General features: G+C 45.8%; 1 protein-coding gene across 1 annotated transcript in view; it reads right to left on the reverse strand.

Moving 5' to 3' along the window:
- Positions 1-20302, reverse strand: part of ANTXR2 (ANTXR cell adhesion molecule 2) — a 159801-nt gene that overhangs the window by 112907 nt on the left and 26592 nt on the right. The window contains exons 4-7 of the mRNA XM_056855512.1: positions 17263-17344; positions 14302-14409; positions 14133-14201; positions 12974-13054 (exon numbers count right to left, since the gene is read on the reverse strand). Of these exons, the coding sequence (XP_056711490.1) occupies positions 12974-13054; positions 14133-14201; positions 14302-14409; positions 17263-17344 (340 nt within the window). The remainder of the gene's footprint in view (positions 1-12973; positions 13055-14132; positions 14202-14301; positions 14410-17262; positions 17345-20302) is intronic.

Raw genomic sequence — 20302 nt, forward strand, 5'->3', positions numbered from 1 at the left:
TTCAGCTGTTCAGGACTGCATTGCAATTCACTCACCACATGTAAGGGAAAGAAGGATTGTGTGTTCAAGCCTAAACCTCCTTCAAGGGCCTGCTGCCTGAGCCTTGTCTTGAAGTGAATCATAGAATCGTAGAGTTGGAAGAGGCCATACAGGCCACCTAGTCCAGCCCCCTGCTTAATGCAGGATCAGCCTAGAGCATCCCTGACGAGTGCTTGTCCAGCCTCTCCTTAAAGACTGCCAGTTAGGGGGAGCTCACCACCTCCCTAGGCAGCTGATTCAACTGTCGAACAACTCTTACTGTAAAAAAAAAAATTCTTAATTTAAACCCATTATTAAGAGTCAAATCAGTGGGCTTTAGATCAAATCAAGCCTGAACTGACCCTAGAAGCTAAAATGACCAGAGGCTATCTTACTTTGGTCACATTATGAGAAGACAAGAGTCACTGGAAAAGACCGTCATGCTAGGAAAAGCTGAAGGCAGCAGGAAAAGAGAAAGACCCAACAAGAGATGGATTGACTTCATAAAGGAAGTCACGGCCCTCAATTTGCAAAATCTGAGCAAGGTTGTTAAGGATAGGATGTTCTGGAGGACATTGATTCATAGGGTCACCATGAGTCAGAAGCGACTTGACAGCACTTAACACACACATTGCGAGTTCTATCCTTTGTTGCCAACAGGAACAGCTCCATGCCCTCCTCTAAGTGACAGCCCTTCAAATCATTAAAGAGAGAAATCATGTCCCCCCCCCCCTCAACCTCCTCTTTTCTAGACTGGACATTTCCAAGTCCCTCAGCCTTTCCTTGTAGGGCTCGGTCTCCAGGCCCCTGATCATCCTCGTCACTGTTCTCTGCACGTGCTCCATTCTGTCCACATCCTTTTTGAAGTGAGGCCTCCAGAACTGCACACAATACTCCAGGTGCGGCCTGACCAATGCAGTGTACAGCGGAACAACATCCAACATTTAAAAACATCTGTGCAATTCAATGTCATGAAAAGACTACAAGAATTGACATATAAACCTTAATTCCTAAAGATGCCAAGGCAGCACCCCACCCAACTCTGCTGTGCTCGCCAACGTTGTATATATGCGCCAAGAAAACAACAACATCAACAACTCAACACACACACACATTACATTAACAGTTTTATTACTATATAGAGCATTTCAAAGACTGGAAAATTCATGTGGCGGGCGGGGAACGCTTAATGTTCCCATACGGATGTTATTTTCAGTTTGGTTACTAACAACACCGTATTATTCACAGTCCTGCTGTGGATTAGTGGAACACACACACACACCAGTGTCAGAAAAGCTGAATGATGCTATGAACTATCCTAAGGTGCATCATGGCGCAAACCTCTTACCAGCTTAACCCAAGTCTCTCAAACCCACCTTGAAAGTTTCACAAGTTTTCTGAAAGTTGCACAAGGCTTGTCACAATCCGGCTATGCCAAAACGGTAATCTGGAGAACTGGGTTGGATTCCCCTCTCCTCCGCATGAGCAGTGGACTCTAAACTGGTTGTTTTCCCCACATGAAGCCTGCTGGGTGACCGTGGGTTAGTCACAGTTCTCTCTGAACTCTCAGAGCCCTGCCTACCTCACAGGGTGTCTGTTGTGGAGAGAGAGGAAGGGAAGGCGATTGAGACTCCTTAAAGGTAGAGAAAATTGGGGTATAATAACCAACTCTTCTTCTTCGCATACCTGAAACTGAATGCTACAAAGCATTGCCCGTAGTATGCTGTATGCAAACTGGTATGCAAATATCTTGATTAGGTCTCAGCCTGACATGAAGCTGCCTTAATCATTGGTCCATGCCGTTCAGTACCATCTACTCTGATGGGCAGAAGAATAAGAAGGGTTTGTTTTTATATGCCGACTTTTCCTACCATTTAAGGAAGAATCAAACTGGCTTACAATCACCTTCCCTTCCCCTCCCCCCAACTGACACCCTGGGAGGTAGGTGAACCGAGAGAGTGTGACTAGCCCAAGGTCACCCAGCTGGCTTCATGTGCAGGAGTGGGGAAACAAACCTGGTTCTCCAGATTAGCCTTCGCCGCTCATGTGGAGGAGTGGGGAATCAAACCCAGTTCTCCAGATCAGAGTCCACTGCTCCAAACCACCACTCTTAACCACTACACCAAGCTTGCTCTCCAGAGTCTCAAGTAAAGAAAGGTCAGCACCTGCTCCCTTAACAAGAGGTACCTGGGGATGAATTTCAGATTTTCTGCATACAAAACACGTGCTCTACTACCAGGTCATGGCTCTTTCCCATCTTTGGCTGGGAGTTGCATTAAACTCATTCTGGACTAGGACCAATGAATGAATAATCCTGAACGCTGAAGATCAAGGCCATGAATCAGGACCACTCCCCTGCCCCGACCCATCTTCCTCTGTCCTAGTTCCAGTCTCCCGGCCCACAATTTCCTCTCCAGCTTTTTACCCTATTTGCACGACATGCTAAACTTGCCTTATCTCCAACTCTGCTTGCTGACAGATCTATTCTAGCCACCACCCAAACATTCCTCCAACTCCTGATAATATTTTATTGTTCCAGCAATTTTTGCTTCTTCTTCTTTTTTTTGCCATTGAGTCACAGCTGACTGAAAACCCCATAGGATTGTCAAGGCAAGACATGTTCGGAGGTGGTTTGTCATCGCCCACCTCTGCATAGTGACTCCAGCCTTCCTTGGCAGTCTCCCATCCAAGTACTAACCAGGCCTGACCCTGCTTATCTGCTGAGACCTGGCAAGATTGGGCTATGCAGATCAGCTGCTATGGCATTATTGGCCACCGATAAAAGCTGGACATTGAAGAAAGCTGATAGGAAGAAAGTAGATTCCTTTGAAATGTGGTGTTGGAGGAGAGTGTTACGGATACCGTGGACTGCCCAAAAAACAAATCAGTGGGTTCAAGATCAAATCAAGCCTGAACTGACCTTAGAAGCTAAAATGACTAAACTGAGGCTATCATATTTTGGTCACATTATGAGAAGACAAGAGTCACTAAAAGTCATGCTAGGAAAAGTTGAGGGCAGCAGGAAAAGAGGCAGACCCAACAAGAGATGGACGGACTCAATCAAGGAAGCCACAGCCCTCAATTTGCAAGATCTGAGCAAGGCTGTCAAAGATAGGACATTTTGGAGGACTTTGATTCATAGGGTCGCCATGAGTCGGAAGCTACCTGACGGCACTTAACACACACACAATAACAACCAGGAATCTGACAGACTTTTCAAGACCGGGAGCCCTGACATGGCATCCGTCATACCCCTACGCCGAACCGGCCCGCTGACACAAAACGACACGAGAACAGTCGGGATTTACATAACTTTTGGGATGTTCTCTCACAGCTCTGCAACAGCTGTACTCTGAGGGGACCCAACACAATTACAGCTACTTCCTGAGGTTACGTCAATATGGCATGCTAACAAAGTGGAACAAGGGAAAAAGAAGAGGAAGAGTTTTTTTTTAAAGTCCCACACAATTATTCGCTTTGGAGAAAGACAATCCAAGAGCCTCCACAAAGCAGTGCGCTGCAGTGACATCACACATGAAGGGTTGCCAACTGGCTTGGTCTCCCTCGAGCCTTTCTTTTGGCCTCTGAGGGAGGGAGGTGTTAGAATTTTGACTGGGGCCCCCAGAAGTTTAGAGAACAAGCCCTTTCACACACATTGGTCGTTTATACATGGGTACTTTCACTCACGTTCACCCCCGGTCTGTCTCAGTTGTTCCTTGGAGTTATGCATGAGTTTTCCATCCGTTAGAGGTGACCTCGCTGCCAGCCCTTACAAATCCCGGGTCTTCCCGTTCCTCTGTTAACCTGTTTCTTCCCTGGGCATAATGCAAAGCACCGGACACCAAATTTGGTTTCTCTCACAGCCAGTTACAAAGCAGTGTGTAAAGAGGTGGGGATTCAAATGCATCCGGCTTCCTCAGAGCTCTTTCTGAGCAGAAGAAAGGCTTTTTTAAACAGAGGCTTGGATTTCTCTCCCCCGCCCTTTCAGATTGCTCCCTTTTTTGTTTTTTGCTCTTAAAATGCTTTTTTATGCAGCAATTGGGTTTTGGGGAGGGGATTTTCTCTCACAGTAAGCTCTACAAAGTAAGCCAATTACAAAGCAGCATTTAAAGGGGCGGGGACTTTATTTGAGCTTGGAGACTGCTGGTGCATAGATTCCCAACAGGAAAGTGTGGGACCAGAGAGGAACGAACCTCAGGTAAAATTCCCATGTATAAACGACAATTGTTTCAACGTCTACATCTACACCAAGAGGCTTCAGTTTGCTGAGATCTCTGCTCCTTCTTTAGGTTAAAGTGACCACTCATGCCAACACTTAAGAAGCAGCGGGTGGCAACCAGAGTCAGGGCTTTTTCGGTGGTGACACCTCACTTGTGAAATGCCCTTCCCTTCTTAAGTTCACTTCACTTCCTCCAAGGAAGACTCTGCAGAGGCAGGCAATGGCAAAGCACCTCTGCTTCTCACTTGCCTTGAAAGCCCCTTGCTGGGGTCACTGCAAGTCAGTTGCAACTTGATAGCACATCATGGTAATGGTGAAGGAGTATCTTGCAGAGCCATCTGAGTTGCTTGATACTGATCCTCTCAGCAACTGGGTGAGGGAAAAGACAGAGGGGTCAGTCTTGACTCTTGTAGCCCAGGCACTCCTCTCCTGCCCTCCAAAAATTTGGACAGTGAGCAGGTCTTCTCCCAGATGGGCAACATCATCAGCTCTCACCGCTCACGTCAGATCCCCTGAAGGGTTGAGCGGTTGGTCCTCCTGTAGGTTACGTTTCCACTCTTCAACTTGGGGAGGGGCTGTGGCTCAGTTTGTAGAGCATCTGCTTGGCATGTAGAAGGTCCCAGGTTCAATCCTCGGCATCTCCAGTTAAAGGGACTAGGCAAGTAGGTGATGTGCCTGAGATCCTGGAGAGCTGATGCTGGTCTGAGTAGACACTACAGACTTTGATGGACCAAGGGTCTGATTCAGAATAAGGCAGCTTCATGTGTTCAACTTCCCAACCCTGGACTTTGACAGTAAGTGAACAAGTTCTTATACCAACATCTTCTTGGTCTGTGTTGCATAGCAGGTGTCAGCTCTTCCACCAGGTAGATTAAAAAAGCCATGGAAAGAACTGCCCAAATTGGATTGTGGTGTTGGTGTTGGAAAATGCATAAGTCACAGCTGACTTATGGTGACCATGTAGGATTTTCAAGACAAGAGACATAAAGAGGTGGTTTGCCATTGCCTACCTGTGTGTGGGCTGAGAGAGTTCTGAGAGAACCGTAACTGGCCCAAGGCCACCCAGCAGGCTTCATGTGGAAAAGTGGGGAATCGGATCTGGTTCTCCATATTGTTATCCGCCGCTCTTAACCACTACATGTTTATGAACCATTCATGTTACAAAACTTGCTAACTGTCATGAATTTTAAATGAAAACATCCCAAAATGCTCTAAAACATCTGAAGTTAAATTAGGAACAACAACAAATATGTTTGGAAACAAACAATGATAGAAAACTAACAAACTATCATGAATTTTAAAAGCATAAATCAAGCCTTGAAATAAATTACCAATTTGGCTCTGATATGTGGACCAAATTCCAAATTACTTGAAAAACCAAGATATATTTTTTTAAAAAACCAAAGATGTTTAAAAAGTAGCAAGTTGTGCTGAATATTAAAAGAAAACATCCAGAACCAAAAAAAGCACCTAAATTGAATCATACATAATTTTGTTGAGCCTTGGATAACTCTGTTTTGGTTGCTTGTTGTAATTCATGACTCACATGTGTCTTTCTATTTAGGGGTAGGTGGGGGCCAAAACATTGCAGGCTAAACATACCCAGCTCCTTCAACCTTTCCTCATAGGACTTGGTCTCCAGACCCCTCACCATCTTGGTTGACTGTCCTTGACTTACACTATGTAATCCGCCTAGAGTCGCAGTGAGAAAGATGGACTATAAATAAGCAATGGATGGATATGATGACGATGGTGAGTTTTCACGCTTCTGAACATGTATTGGGGGTTTCTGTTTATATTTAATGGTTTTTAGGACATTCTTTTATCATGCATGTTTTTAATTGTTTTAGCTGCCTTGGCGCGCCTCATGAGGGCAGAAAGACGGGGTATAAATTCTGAAACGGGTAGTAGAGTTGAGAGCAAGTGTGGTGTAGTAGTTAAGAACGGTGGTTTGGAGCGGTGGACTCTGATCTGGAGAACCGGGTTTGATTCCCCACTCCTCCACATGAGCAGCGGACGCTAATCTGGTGAACTGGGTTGGTTTCCCCACTCCTCCACATGAAGCCAGCTGGGTGACCTTGGGCTAGTCACAGCTCTCTCTGAACGCTCTCTCAGCCCCACCTACCTCACAGGGTGTCTTTTGTGGGGAGGGGAAGGGAAGGTGATTGTAAAGCCGGTTTTGATTCTTCCTTAAGTGGTAGAGAAAGTCGGTATATAAAAACCAACTCTTCTTCTTCCTTCTCTTCTTCTAGTTGTAGCCCAAATTAAGCCTTGGAAAGACACCGAGGGAGACATATGGTGCTGGGGCCCAGAAGCAGAGAGCTAAGACCAAGAACGGCGCCTGGGAGTTAAGGTTTTGTTAGGAAAGTTTACCGCACCGGTTATGTAATGCAACGGATAGACGTTTAGGGGTATCTGCCAAGCCCAATCTAAATCAAAAGGCTCCTGCGCAGATACACACGGGTTGGGGGGGGGGGAAGAAAAGGGGGAGAACCTGGAACCTGAACAATCAAGTCACTGCTCATCGAGCATTCCTCTCCACACCGGAACATTATCTGATGTGTAATATGTCAGAGGATGTCAAATTAAGCCCTATGCAATACTGAAGGGTCGGAACAGAGGAAGACTCCATTTCCAGGCCAATGAGCCGCCTTAACAACTCCGCACAGTCGTGCCCAGCTTCACCGCTGCTTCCAGGCCTCGGATCGCATCGAGAGAAGCCTCTAACATGTTCATTCCGAACCTCGCCTGCAAAACCGCGGCTCCAGCGTTCGGCTATCCATGTGGATTAAGGCAGAGAGTGATATAATCAGAATAATTCTCCTCCGAGCTCACTTAATGTCTCTTTTTCCCCCCCCCTCCTCCTGCCATTTAAAGATTTAATGGCTGGCTTCCTGGCTTGCCCGCCCTACAAAGCAAGCAGATTTTCTTCCTGCAGGAAATGTTCCAATTAAGGGGATTCGTAATTGGTAATCAGATGCTCCCTTTAAGTGGATTTCCTTCTCAGAAAACCGTCGCCGGGATGGGATGCCTACATGGTGGCTGGCGCTTTCTCGTTCCTGGCCTCTTGCAGAAATCTGTGCACTTTCTTTTCAGCTGTATTCAAAGCAAATAATTGTGGGGCGGGGGACAAGGGTTTTTCCCCAATGCAGCTTGAAGAGTTCAGGAGAACAGGGCTCTCGCTAGGTGTTCGCCTCCGACGTTCTCAGGGTCACCCAAGGGGCCAAATGAGACATGACACTTCTTTGTGGCTGCCACGAGGATAACGATGCCGTTTTAAAGTCATGTTTAAAAATGCCCCAAGGGCCAGATTCTCACCATTTTGGCACTTAAGAGAGCCGGCGTGGTGTAGCAGTTAAGAGCAGTTGGTTTGGAGCGGTGGACTCACGACCGGGCTTGATTCCCCACTCCTCCACATGAGTGGCGGAGGCTGATCTGGTGAATTGAGTTGGTTTCCCCACTCCTCCACATGGAGCCAGCTGGGTGACCTTGGGCTAGTCGCAGCTCTCTCAGAGCTCTCTCAGCCCCACCTACCTCACAAGGTGTCTGTTGTTGGAGGGGAAGGGAAGGAGATTGTAAGACGGTTTGATTCTCCTTTTTAAAAAATGTAGAGAAAGTTGGCATATAAAAACCAACTCTTCTCCTGCTTCTTCTTAATAAGGCGGGGGGGGGGGGGACAGGAGCACCTCAGTCGGCCGTGCTGCAGGCCTGTTGAGAATGTGGTCCTCGCAGCATTTTTAAATGACTGTAAAATGATGGCGGCAGCCACGAGGACACTTTACGATGGTGAGAGCCAGCATAGTGTAGTGGTTAAGAGCAGTGGTTGGAGCGGTGGAGTCTGATCTGGAGAACCGGGTTTGATTCCCCACTCCTCCACAGGAGCGACAGACGCTAATCTGGTGAACAGGGTTGCTTTCCCCACTCCTCCACATGAAGCCAGCTGGGTGACCTTGTGCCAGTCACACTCTCTCAGCTCCACCTACCTCCCAGGATGTCTGTTGTGGGGAGGGGAAGGGAAGGTGATTGTAAGCCAGTTTTAGTCTCCCTTAAGTGGTAGAGAAAGTTGGCATTTAAAAACCAACTCTTCTTCTTCTTCTGACCCCTTCGTTGCATCGCATCCTGAATCCTCCAGCTTTTTTTTATTCAGTACTGCTGAGTATCACCACAGGGAAAAAAGCCCTGGTTTAAACTATGACTTTATTAAACAAAAAGGGCAAGAGTCCAGTAGCACCTTAAAGACTAACAAAAATATTTTCTGGTAGGGTATGAGCTTTCGTGAGCCACAGCTCACTTCTTCAGATACAAAATTTAAACAAAATTTACATCCCTAGACCCTACAGATGTTTTCCAGCCCTCTGCCCTGGGACACGTTTTTCCGTAGAAAGGTAGCACAAAAATAAAATATAAATGATGTGACCAAAACAATATGCAAGTCAATTGCAATGCTACTTCTCATGACACAATTACCTGCTACATTTTCAACCACTCCTTCCTTCAAGGAGCACAAGGCAGTCCACATGGTTCATTTTATCCTCACAACAAACCTGCAAGGTAGGCTAGAAGTGACTGGCCCAAAGATACCCAGTGAAACACATGGCAAAGGGGGGATTTGAATCCAAGCCTTCCCACACTGGACTTCTGATGTAGCCCTTTACCAGCTCTCTCTAACAGAAAAACATTTCTCAGTTCAATCCAGGGAGCATTTTACAAGGAATTCACAGCTGCAAGGAAGAATCACTGGGAAAAGATGAGGGAGAGAGAGAGAGAGAGAGAGAGATTTATATGCTCACAAGCCCTGAAATTTCACATTGCCAGAGCATTTATTCCGCTTGCTTGTGAAGCCATACTTCCAGATAATTATCAGCCAAACTAGATCAGTAAACCATTACTGATCGGATAACTAAGTTGCCTTCAGCCTTTCTTCTTCTTAAGCCACTCAACTTTCCACTGAGATTTATTCCTGCTGACAACTCCATGTTCGTCCAACTGCTTTGCGAAGTTTGTAGATGTTAACAATGCTAGAAAACCTTGCAAAAGTTCATCGGCACAGTTACAGGGGCAGAGAAGGAGGCATAAGTGTTGAACGTTAGCTACTCTGCCATAATTTTATTGTTTAAAAAAATAATGAAAGCATACAGCATCCAATCATAATGCACACCTATTCCCTCCAGGATCAGAGGAGCATGCCTATTATATTAGGTGCTGTGGAACACAGCCTATTATAGTAAAGGTAAAGGTCATCCATAGGGTGATGTCACATCCTGACGTTTACTAGGCAGACTATATTTATAGGGTGGGTTGCCAGTGTCTTCCCCAGTCATCTACACTTTACCCCCCGCAAGCTGGGTACTCGTTTTACCTACCTCGGAAGGATGGAAGGCTGAGTCAACCTTGAGCCGGCTATCTGTACCGTCAGGATCAAACTCAGGTCGTGAGCAGAGCTTTTGACTGCAGTACTGCAGTTTACCACTCTGCACTATGGGGCTCATGCTATTATATTAGCACACCTATTGTATTAGGTGCAAATAGCTATTGTTTGTGGGCTTTCTAGAGGCACCTGGTTGGCCGCTGGACTTGATGGACCTTGGTCTGATCCAGCATGGCTTGATCAGACCAAGCATGGCTTGGCAGATCCAGCATGGCACTTCTTATGTCCTTATGTTCTAAATCCCAACTTCTCTGTAGCATCTCTGCCAACTTTGTGAAATGTGAAACCCTGCACCCAATTCCAGTACGCACTATTTGAAGAAGCCAAAAAACTACACTTGCAAACTCCGCCTTCTACCAAATGCTGATCCGGGGCGGAACGAGGTGAAGCATCAGATCAGGAGAATCTGTACTTTTCTAGAAATGAGTGAAGAGTGACAAACGTAAGGCCAGTGGCAAGCACAACCAAGACAATGTACCTTTACAGTCCGAGCTCCCAGTTAACAGCTCCAGGGCATAGAATCAACGATGCACTACCAAATTTGCAGCATTTACCCCCCACCACCAACAACATCCTGTGTCACCTTTGCCACCAATTGGAGTGGGCCCAGCTGTGTTCAGCAGGTGGATCAGACAGAGCTGGATGGGTTTCCTACATCAAACTGGAATCCAAGGAATGCACGCTACTCCAGTATTTCTATGCTTGCTTCCCACACTCTTCACCCAAGCCCCGCCCTAAAACTCAAAGCCGTCATTAATTAGTGACAGCCAGTTGGCATAGAAACCGGCACTTTGCTAATGAATTATCTCCCCCGCCCCCAGCGTGGTGTAGTGGTTAAGAGCAGTGGACTCTAATCTGGCGAATCGGGTTGGTTTCCCCACTCTTCCACATGTAGTCAGCTGGGGGACCTTGGGCTAGTCACAGTTCTTTCTGAACTCTCTTGGCCCCACCTGCCTCACAGGGTGTCTGTTGTGGGGAGAGGAAGGGAAGGAGATTGTAAACCGGCTTGATTTTCCTTAAAAGGTAGAGGAAGTCGGCATATAAAAACCAACTCTTCTTCTTCCTCTTCTCCTTCCTCCCCCTCCCTCCCCCTTTTTTGCTTTTGAGCCACACTGCAGCAAAAAGCTTTTGGACACGCCATCAACTTAAGCAGTAGTCAGGATGCACCCATAAAACAACAAAGCACTCACAAAATGAAAACAAAAGCTAGCACAGTACAATATCATAAAACTTTAGCAATAAATTACAGAATTCAAAAAACCATGCCAATAAATCAGCATTAAGACAGAAACAACATAAAGACGATGATCAACACAATCACATGAACACATGAAGCTGCCTTCTACTGAAGCAGACCCTTGGTCCATCAAAGATGCCAGGGATTGAACCTGGGACCTTCTGCATGCCAAGCAGAAGCTCTACCATTGAGTCACAGCCCCTCCCCAGATAGGGACACCAAAGGATCCAGCCAGAGAAGCCGCCAGCTGCTGGATGGTATGGGTAAGAGTGGTAGGCTAACATCTGGGATTCTTCCCCCACCTACAGCACACCCCCATGTTGTCAGCATTCCTCTAGGACACAACAGATGGTATAGCATTTGAAGCTTCCTCCGGTGTGTTAAAAAAAAACAGAACTCAGCAGCTGGTTTTCATCTTTTTTTTTTTTTTTTTTTGAAAAAAAACACCAAACAAAGCTGATTTGAATTGTAAACCACTGTGGCAGCCAATCAAATAAAAAGTGGTATTTAAGTACACCAAATAAAAAAATAAATATAAATCTCACCCACCTCATCCCCAAGGACTAACAGCATTAAAATAATCCCGGCAATGCAACATTAAGCAGAATTACATATATGTGAACCATCAGAATTGGTGATGAAATTCTGATTTCCCTAGTACAGGTTTCTCATTTTTGCAGTCCTGATTTTACAAGAGAGAGAAAACCAGCTATCACACCACAGATCTCCTTAAGGAAAGTAACATTCAGTGTTCCACAAACCCAGCCCAAAAGCATTTGTTCCATCTGCCATCTGTAGCACCACAAAAGACGACACCAAGCAAGATGTTGAGGAATACAACATTGTTAATACATTTTTCCTCCCATAATAGATATATGTAAATGCTGCCTCTCCTCTTTAGAGCACTTCAGTTTGGAAGGCATGACATTCATCCCAAATGCATACTAATTATTTCAAGCTTTACAGGGTTTGGGGGAGCATGTTCCCATTTGTTTCCCACACACACACACGCACACTCAGCCAGCCCAAAGGAAATGTGAATCTAGTGCAGCAAGAAGCACAGCATAGCAGTCACAAGGTTCCTCCTCTGCCAACTGTGGACCGTCTTATGTGACCCATTTAATACAGATTGATTACAGATGCAATGTAGCTAAGGGGCGTGTTGAGTGGGCAAACTGGTCATTTCACCCTACCCCCAGATCCCTTGTTCAGCCAATAATGCCTCAGAAGAGGAGGAGGAGAAGGAGAACGAGAAGGAGAAGAGGTGGGTTTTATATGTCGACTTTCTCTACCACTTAAGAAAGACTCAAACCGGCTTACAATCACCTTCCCTCCCACTCCCCACAACAGACACCCTGTGAGGTAGGTGGGGTTGAGAGAGCTGTGACTAGCCCAAGGTCACTCAGGCTGGCTACATGTGTAGGAGTGGCAAAACCAACCTGGTTTACCAGATTAGAGTCCACCACTCCACCACCGCTCTTAACCACTACACCACGCTGGCTGGAGAAGAGTTTTACGGCTACCGTGGGTCGCCAAAAAGACAAATCAGTGGGTTCTAGATCAAGCATGGACTGTCCCTAGAAGCGCAATTGACTCAACAGAGGCTACTGTACTCATCATGAGTAGTTACGAGACTCAGTGGAAAAGTCAATACTGCTAGGAAAAATTGAAGGCAGCAGGAAAAGAGGACGATCCAAGAGGAGGTGGATTGACTCCATCAAGGAAGCCACGGCCTTCAGTATACAAGACCTGAGCAAGGCTGTAAACGAGAGGACGTTTTGGAGGTCATACATTCATAGGGTTGCCATAAGTCAGAAGCGATTTGACAGCACTTAACACAAACACACACCAGCCCTGGGAATAGGCCTTGAGCAGCCAATACTGGAGATACAGCATCAGGTGGTTTCTGCAGAAGCTGATGGAACCTACAATGCACCACTCAGAAGAGGAAGTGCCTTGGCCGCTTGTCACCGACATAAAGAGGGAAGCCACAAAAGCAAATAAAACTTCATTTTGGGGGTTTTTGGGGAAAAAAAGAATTAACCAAAAATGTGCTTTCTTGGATACTCACAGAATTAATTATCCCTTGGAGGGCTTGGAATCCATCAACGACAGGGAAGACTTGCTCTTTTGAATCTGCAATTCTTTCGAGCTAGGGAAGTAGACAAAAATAACGTTTTGCAAAGCAATGCATGTCGCCCAGGCAGCCTTTCAAAACCCATGGCAGGTGCCCGAAGAAAAAGGTCATATAATCAGTGCTTGACATATTACCTTACGTGTTTAACCGATCCCCAACAGAGAAGGGCTTACATGCTCGCTAGATTTAATGCCCTTCCTTCTGCCCTGCTCTATGGAAGATTTAATAAGACCTTATATGCGGATAGGGCCTGTCCATGCAGGGAGGGTGAAATAGAATCAGTTCCTCATGCCCTAAGTAAAGGTAAAGGTCCCCTATGCAAGCACTGGGTCATTCCTGACCCATGGGGTGATGTCACATCCCAACGTTTACTAGGCAGAACTTTGTTTACAGGGTGGTTTGCCAGTGCCTTCCCCAGTAATCTTCCCTTTGCCCCCAGCAAGCTGGGTACTCATTTTACCGACCTCGGAAGGATGGAAGGCTGAGTCAACCTTGAGCCGGCTACCTGAAACCGACTTCCATCGGGATCGAACTCAGGTCGTGAGCAGAGCTTGGATTGCAGTACTGCAGCTTACCACTCTGCACCATGGGACTCCTCATGCCCTATTTAACTGTTTGTTGTATGCTAGGGGTCATTCTCAATTTACAGATCCATTATTTGCGGACAGGGAATGGTTACCTGCCAAAATTAAGGTGTCACTCCTTATAACCGCTCAGGACCCAATAAAAATTGAATCGGTGGCAAGGTTTCTACAGTTTGCAATCCAAGAACATGAGCGCTTGTGTGTCAAATAAGGCTGGCTTAGAACTGCGCTTGAATCTAGCTGGTCTGATACAGTGTACAGTAAGTATCGCAATGGGATGTGGAATGGTATCATGTAGCCAGATCTTGTCAAATCTCAGAAGTTAAGCTGGGTCAGTACTCGGAAGGGAGGCCTCCAAGGAAGATTTTGCAGAGGAAGGCAATGACAAACCACCTCTGCTTACTCTCTTGCCTTGAAAACCCCACCAGGGGTCACTATAAGTCGTCGGCAACTTGACAGCACTTTACACATACACACACACACAAAGTATGGCAATAGATTTCCCCTACCTGAGCCTGATCAAAATTGAGGACTCCAACACAGTAAACTCTTGCTCCCAATTCCCTGGATTTGTGCGCCTGTTCCAGAGACAGAGATGGAAAAAGAAAGTCTGCACACTTGGTGGGATCTAAACATCACAAATGTCAGTTCTGATGAAAACCTCCTCTTAGAGCTCACCTGCAATTCTGTATAGTGTGGAACCCTATCAGGCAGTAGTCCATCTGTCAGAGCAATGATGATGCTGCTGGACTTCTGATCTCGCACCTTTTCAATCTGTTGGTTTGCCTGAAAGACAAAGAAAACATTTCAGATGACGGAAGTGAACATTAACAACGGGCGAAAGGCTGCTCAGGATTGACAGGTGGGGAACTAAGAAGGAATGGAGATGATGATGAAGAAAAGTTGGTTTTTATATGTCAACTTTCTCTACCACTTAAGGAAGAATCAAACCAGCTTACAATCACCTTCTCTTCCCCTTCCCTGTGAGGTAGGTGGGGCTGGGAGAGCTCAAAGAGAGCTGTGACTAAGTCACCCAGCTGGCTTCATGTGTAGGAGTGGGGAAACCAACCCAGTTCACCAGATTAGCCTCCGCTGCTCACGTGGAGAAGTGGGGAATCAAACCCGGTTCTCCAGATCAGAGTCCACCGCTCCAAGCCACCGCTCTTAAGCACTACACCATGCTGGCTCGGGATTTTGGGGTCTTTCTCCTGGCCCCATGAGCCTAGCCTGAACTCCTGGGGACCCCTATCAGTGAAGAACAGTGAAGCCTCAGTTCCTGTGTACTGATGTCCAAACTGGCTCCTCCTCATCCAGACAGATGGAGGAGAGAATAAAAGCTAATACCATGGATCATTTTATGTGATGCACGAGGCCAGAGACGAAGTTCCAACTACAACCGCTTTATTAACAAGATAGAACTGAACTGAACTCTGCTGAACTGAGTTGAAAGGAAAAGAACTGTAAGCTCATAACACCCCGACTTATATGCCAAACCCCACCACCCAGAGTCACATACCCCAAGTCCATGATTGGGCGGCTATAGTCCATAGTCCAATGAGAAACACAGGCGAGGGAGCCTGGGGAAAACTTTTTTTAATTACTTTTTATTGTTTTTTCCATAATAACACAATCCATCTTATTCGGTATTTCATAAAGCTTATCTTTCCATATGTTAGTAAATAGCAATATATAGCTTAATGTATACCTTCATTGTTAAATACATCTAATAGTTTGGACTTCCCCCCCAGCTTCCTCTAACCAATTCATAATCTAGTCACTCCTTTTTATTGAAAATTATCTATTCTTACTAGACTAGTATATAATTATTTATAATTTTCTATTTATTCCTAATATCCATTATATATATATACCCATTGTCATATATAACCTAATCACCAATATTGTCAATTAAAATTAAAAATGCTAATAGGTTACATAACTCCCAAGAAAAGGATAGATCTATAAATTCTTTACATTGATAAGCAAATTAAAAACTCATTGTTATTCCCCCACACCTCCCCTTTCTCCCATCATTTCAGTACCCTCCAACCCTTTAACCCTTCTTCTTGAACGACTTTTTCTGTCTAGGATTTCTATTGGTTTTTTCTTGCTTTCTTGATATAGTCTCTTGGTGACCATGGTTTCCAGTTACTGCATCTTGCAAACTTGAGTTTTCATCCTGTCGGGAGCCTGGGGAAAACTTCAAGCTCAACATGAGCCTTGCTTCCCACTACATACATTACTGGTCACATGTCAGCTAGTTTCCCATTAGGTCAGGGGCAACCAATGTGACGTCCGTAGATGCCATGGCTCCCGCCAATACCTTTCCTGGGGCCCACTAAATGCTTTTAGGGAGTGGGCAGGGCCAGGTGGGGCTTTTACCCAGCAAGGCTTCTGATTGGCTGCGTAGGTGTTTTTTTTTTTTTTAACACACTGCTTTGGCAGCAGCTGCCACCACGGCACAAGTATCTTTACAGTGTGGCTGTAGTAAGCGGCAGCAGCCGTTTTGTGGCTGGCTTCTGTCTCCTGTAGCAGCTCTGATCGATATTGCAAGGCTGTCAGATTAGTTTGACAGGTGCATGGTAGATCAGATGGATCTGAAATGATGCAATCAGCCTGGAAACTCCCTGGAGAGCTAGAGGGAGCTGGCCTGATCCGGTTATGACCAGTAGGCTGATGCAATGCATGAGCAATGTCATGATGACTAGGCATCTGCTGTGATTGGTGGCTGCGACCATCAAGTGTGTATAATGGAGTGAAACTGAAGCTCAGTGTGGAATGCTATGAGAGGAGAGAGTGAGACAAGTATTTGTATTATATCTTTGCACTGTAAAATAAACTACACTTTTCTAAGTAGCAGAGGACTTTTCTGAGGGTGTTATCCTGGACTGACTGCCAATCCGCTGGTATCCGCGTCAGCTCTTTCGTAGCAGCCATTCTGGGGCTGTGCCCACCATGCCGCATCAGAATTCCAAAGGCGATGACTGCAACCATGGTTAAAACGATTAATTTAGCTAACAACAAACAACAGTATGAGTCGTTTTATGAAAACTGGAAACTTTATTACCAATATGTAAAAGATTAGCCACAGATGATGTTATAAGAACAGAATAGATGTTATAACTTGATATAATTTCTTTGAATATCTCTTTCTGCAGGGAAAGCTGCTCAGCAATGTGTAAACTATGTACCGCGATACACAATCATGTGCACTGTAACCATTTTTCTTTTCTTCTTTCTTTTGGGACTTGCTTTTCTTTTCCCTGTTTTTCCCTTTTCTATATTAAAAATAAATCAATTTTTAAAAAAAAGAATTCCAAAGGCACCTGCAGGATCGAAAAGATTGGGGACCCCACGCTAGGGTGTCAGGGACCCTTGGCAAAAGATGCCTGAGGATTCATCATGCTGAATGGCAGCCTGCCAAGACGAGATCTCCAAACAGGAAACCATTGCCTATGAAAAGGCCCCACTATGCGTTCCGTCTCTGCACCAGGGCACACTATGTTCAAGCTTTACACTTCTTCTTTTTTAAAGAGAGACTTCTAGAAGTTTCACAGCCTACCAACGGGGGTGCGAGTTGCCTTGAATATTAAATTATTACAGCTAGGTTAAGAACAGGAGGGAGGACATACATCTTACCTCTTTCAATCCTTCGTGCATGTACGTGTCACCTGTTGGCTTAACTGTACTTAGCGCTTTGAGACCTTCTTGAATTTTCCTCCTGAGAATATGCAGAAAGAGAGCACAATTAATCCTACTGTGAAATAAGAACATAAGAAAAGCCTGTTGGATCAGGCCAAGGCCCATCAAGCCCAGCAGTCTGTTCACACAGTGCCAACCAGGCGCCTCTAGGAAGCCCACAAGCAAGGTGACTGCAGCAGCACCATCCTGCAAACACAAACTGGCTGTTTCTTACAAACGTATGTATATGTGCATACGCACAGGAAGTATGTGTGTTCATTGTAACATGTGCTCAGAGTTAGTGTCGGGCTAGGGTTAAGATCCAAGATCAAGTTAATTCATGCCATGGTGTTCCCTATTTCTATGTATGGGTGTGAAAGCTGGACAATGAAGAAAGCTGAGAGGAAGAAAGTAGATTCCTTTGAATTCTGGTGTTGGAGGAGAGTGTTACGGATACCGTGGACTGCCAAAAGAAAAAGAAAAAGAAATCTAGATCAAATCAAGCCTGAACTGACCCTAGAAGCTAAAATGACTAAACTGAGGCTGTTGTACTTTGGTCACATTATGAGAAGACAAGAGTCACTGGAAAAGAAAGTCATGCTAGGAAAAGTTGAGGGCAGCAGGAAAAGAGAACCCAAGAGATGGATTGACTCAATAAAGGAAGCTCCAGCCCTCAATTTGCAAGACCTGAGCAAGGCTGTCAAAGATAGGACACTTGGAGGACACTGATTCATAGGGCCGCCGTGAGTCGGGAAGTGACTTGACAGCACATAACACACACAAGGTTGGGAAGATCTAAGTTCAAATTTCTACCCAGCCATAACGCTTCAGTGCTGACTTTTGACCAAATCGCTGTTTCTTGACCTGATCTACCATGCAGGGTTGTTGTGAGGATAAGGTGTGCTGACCCAAGAGCCTCAGAGGATGAATGAATACAATTTTTAAAAGATGGAGAAGCAGCGCAGACTAAAAAGAAGTGCTGGGGGGAAAACAATCTGATCATGTGTCTCTATATTCTCCATATTTTTAAAGCAGCGCAATATGAAAACTCTGCTCGCAGACTCAGAATTTCTGAAGCTCTCCTGATCTCCCCTCCCCACTCCAAACCCAAGAGAGAGGTTATAAAACTTGTATAAAGCAATTTGGATTGATCCGTACAGGCACTCGCGGCTGCGACGGAAGACCTGCTGTGCGCTATAGATGGCAGCTGAGCGCGTTACATAAAGTTAATGCAATCTGTTTAATCCAAAATATTTTACACTCGGCGTCTATTGAAAACAACTTGAAACTGATTATGTACGAATGCCGATTACAAAGCAGACACGTTGTGCTTGCCAGGAATGAGTGGCAGCCCGTCCACAGGCTCCCAGCAAGTTCTGCTGCCAAGAAACAAACCACAAATCAAGTTCCAAGGGGTTTTTTTTTTGTTTTGTTTTTTAAAACAGATTTTGTGGTGCAAAAAATAGCTCTCGTACAATCAGTTCAGTTTTATTTATCCAGCAGACAAGCGAGACCTCACAGCAATCTCCCAACACCTCCAGACCTATTTCGGCTCTAGGCCTCAATGAAATAAGTAAAGGGGGGGGGGGAAAGAAAGAATTTGCTTCTGCAGCCATGAAGAGAAGGGTCACCATCTGCCTCCTCGTATTCTGGAAGAGGATGAAGCAAAGCATGGGAGATGTGGCCTATAGGGAGGGGGGATGAAAAAGGGGGACGATTCCCTGCCACGGTTCCATACCAACCCATGGTCTCAGTGTGTTATCACCTTTGCTCCTTCAAGCACCAGAACCAGAGTGGTCTAGTGGTTAGAGTGTCAGGTCGTTTCTGCATGGGAGTTTTACCTGAGGTTCGTTGCTGGCTGGAACCATGCTTACCTGTTGGGGGATCTATGCACCAGCAGTCTTCCAGCTCCAATCAAGTCCCCGCCCCTTGAAATGCTGCTTTGTAATTGGCTTACTTGTAGTGCTTACTGGGAGAGAAAATCCCACCCCCCAAAACCCAATTTCCACATTAAATAAGCATTTTTAAAAACGGAGCAATCTGAAAGGGGGGGAATCCAAGCCTCGGTTTTTAAAAGCCTTTCTTCTGCTCAGAGAGAGCTCCGAGGAAGCAGGAAGTATTTGAATCCCTGCCTCTGGACACGCTGCTTTGTAATTGGCTGTGAGAGAAACCAAGCTTCTGTACCCTGCACTTTGCCTTATGCACGGAGATTTCACCCAGGCTTCGCTCAGGGAAGATGGAAGAGTCGGGTTAACAGAGGAATGGGAAGACCCAGACATTGCGAGGGCTGGCAGCGACGTCATCTCTAATGGATGGAAAACTCATGCAGAACTCAAAGGAATAACCAAGACAGACCAGAGTTGAAAGTGAGTGAAAGTACTCATGCATAAACGACTACAGACTATGTTCTGGGGGTCCCAGGTTCGAATCCCCACTCTGCCAAGGAAGCCTGCTGGCTAGTTACATACTCTCATCCTAGTTTACCTGACAGGGTTGCTGAAAGGCTAAAATAGATGCAGGGAGAATGAGATCATAAGTCGCTTTGTGTCCCAACTGGGGAGAAAAGCAGGGTATAAAGATCGAATAAAAAGCTCTCCTAACTGGTTGGGTTTTGCTTCCCTTGTTGTTGTTTTTCCCAGATTCCTCTGCACTGTATTGGGCCTCCAATTCAATCAGTCACATGCTCGCAACGCATCACAGATTTCCCAGAGCCGGCGCACATGAACAGATGAAGCTGCCTTATACGGAATCAGACCATTGATCCGTCAAAGTCAGTACTGTCTGCTGTCCAGGGTCTCAGGAGGAGGTCTTTCACATTGCCTGGGACCTGGGACCTTCTGCATGCCAAGCAAAGGTTCTACTACTGAACCATGGCCCCGCCCCAGTGGTGTGGCAGAAGAATACCAACCACCTCCATGCTCTTCCTGGGCATGATGTCACTACCTCTATATGACCAAAGAAGGGAATGAGTTGATCTTGGGACTTCCTCTGTTGGCTG

Source organism: Euleptes europaea, chromosome 9 (assembly GCF_029931775.1).
Source record: "Euleptes europaea isolate rEulEur1 chromosome 9, rEulEur1.hap1, whole genome shotgun sequence".
Taxonomy (NCBI): domain Eukaryota; kingdom Metazoa; phylum Chordata; class Lepidosauria; order Squamata; family Sphaerodactylidae; genus Euleptes; species Euleptes europaea.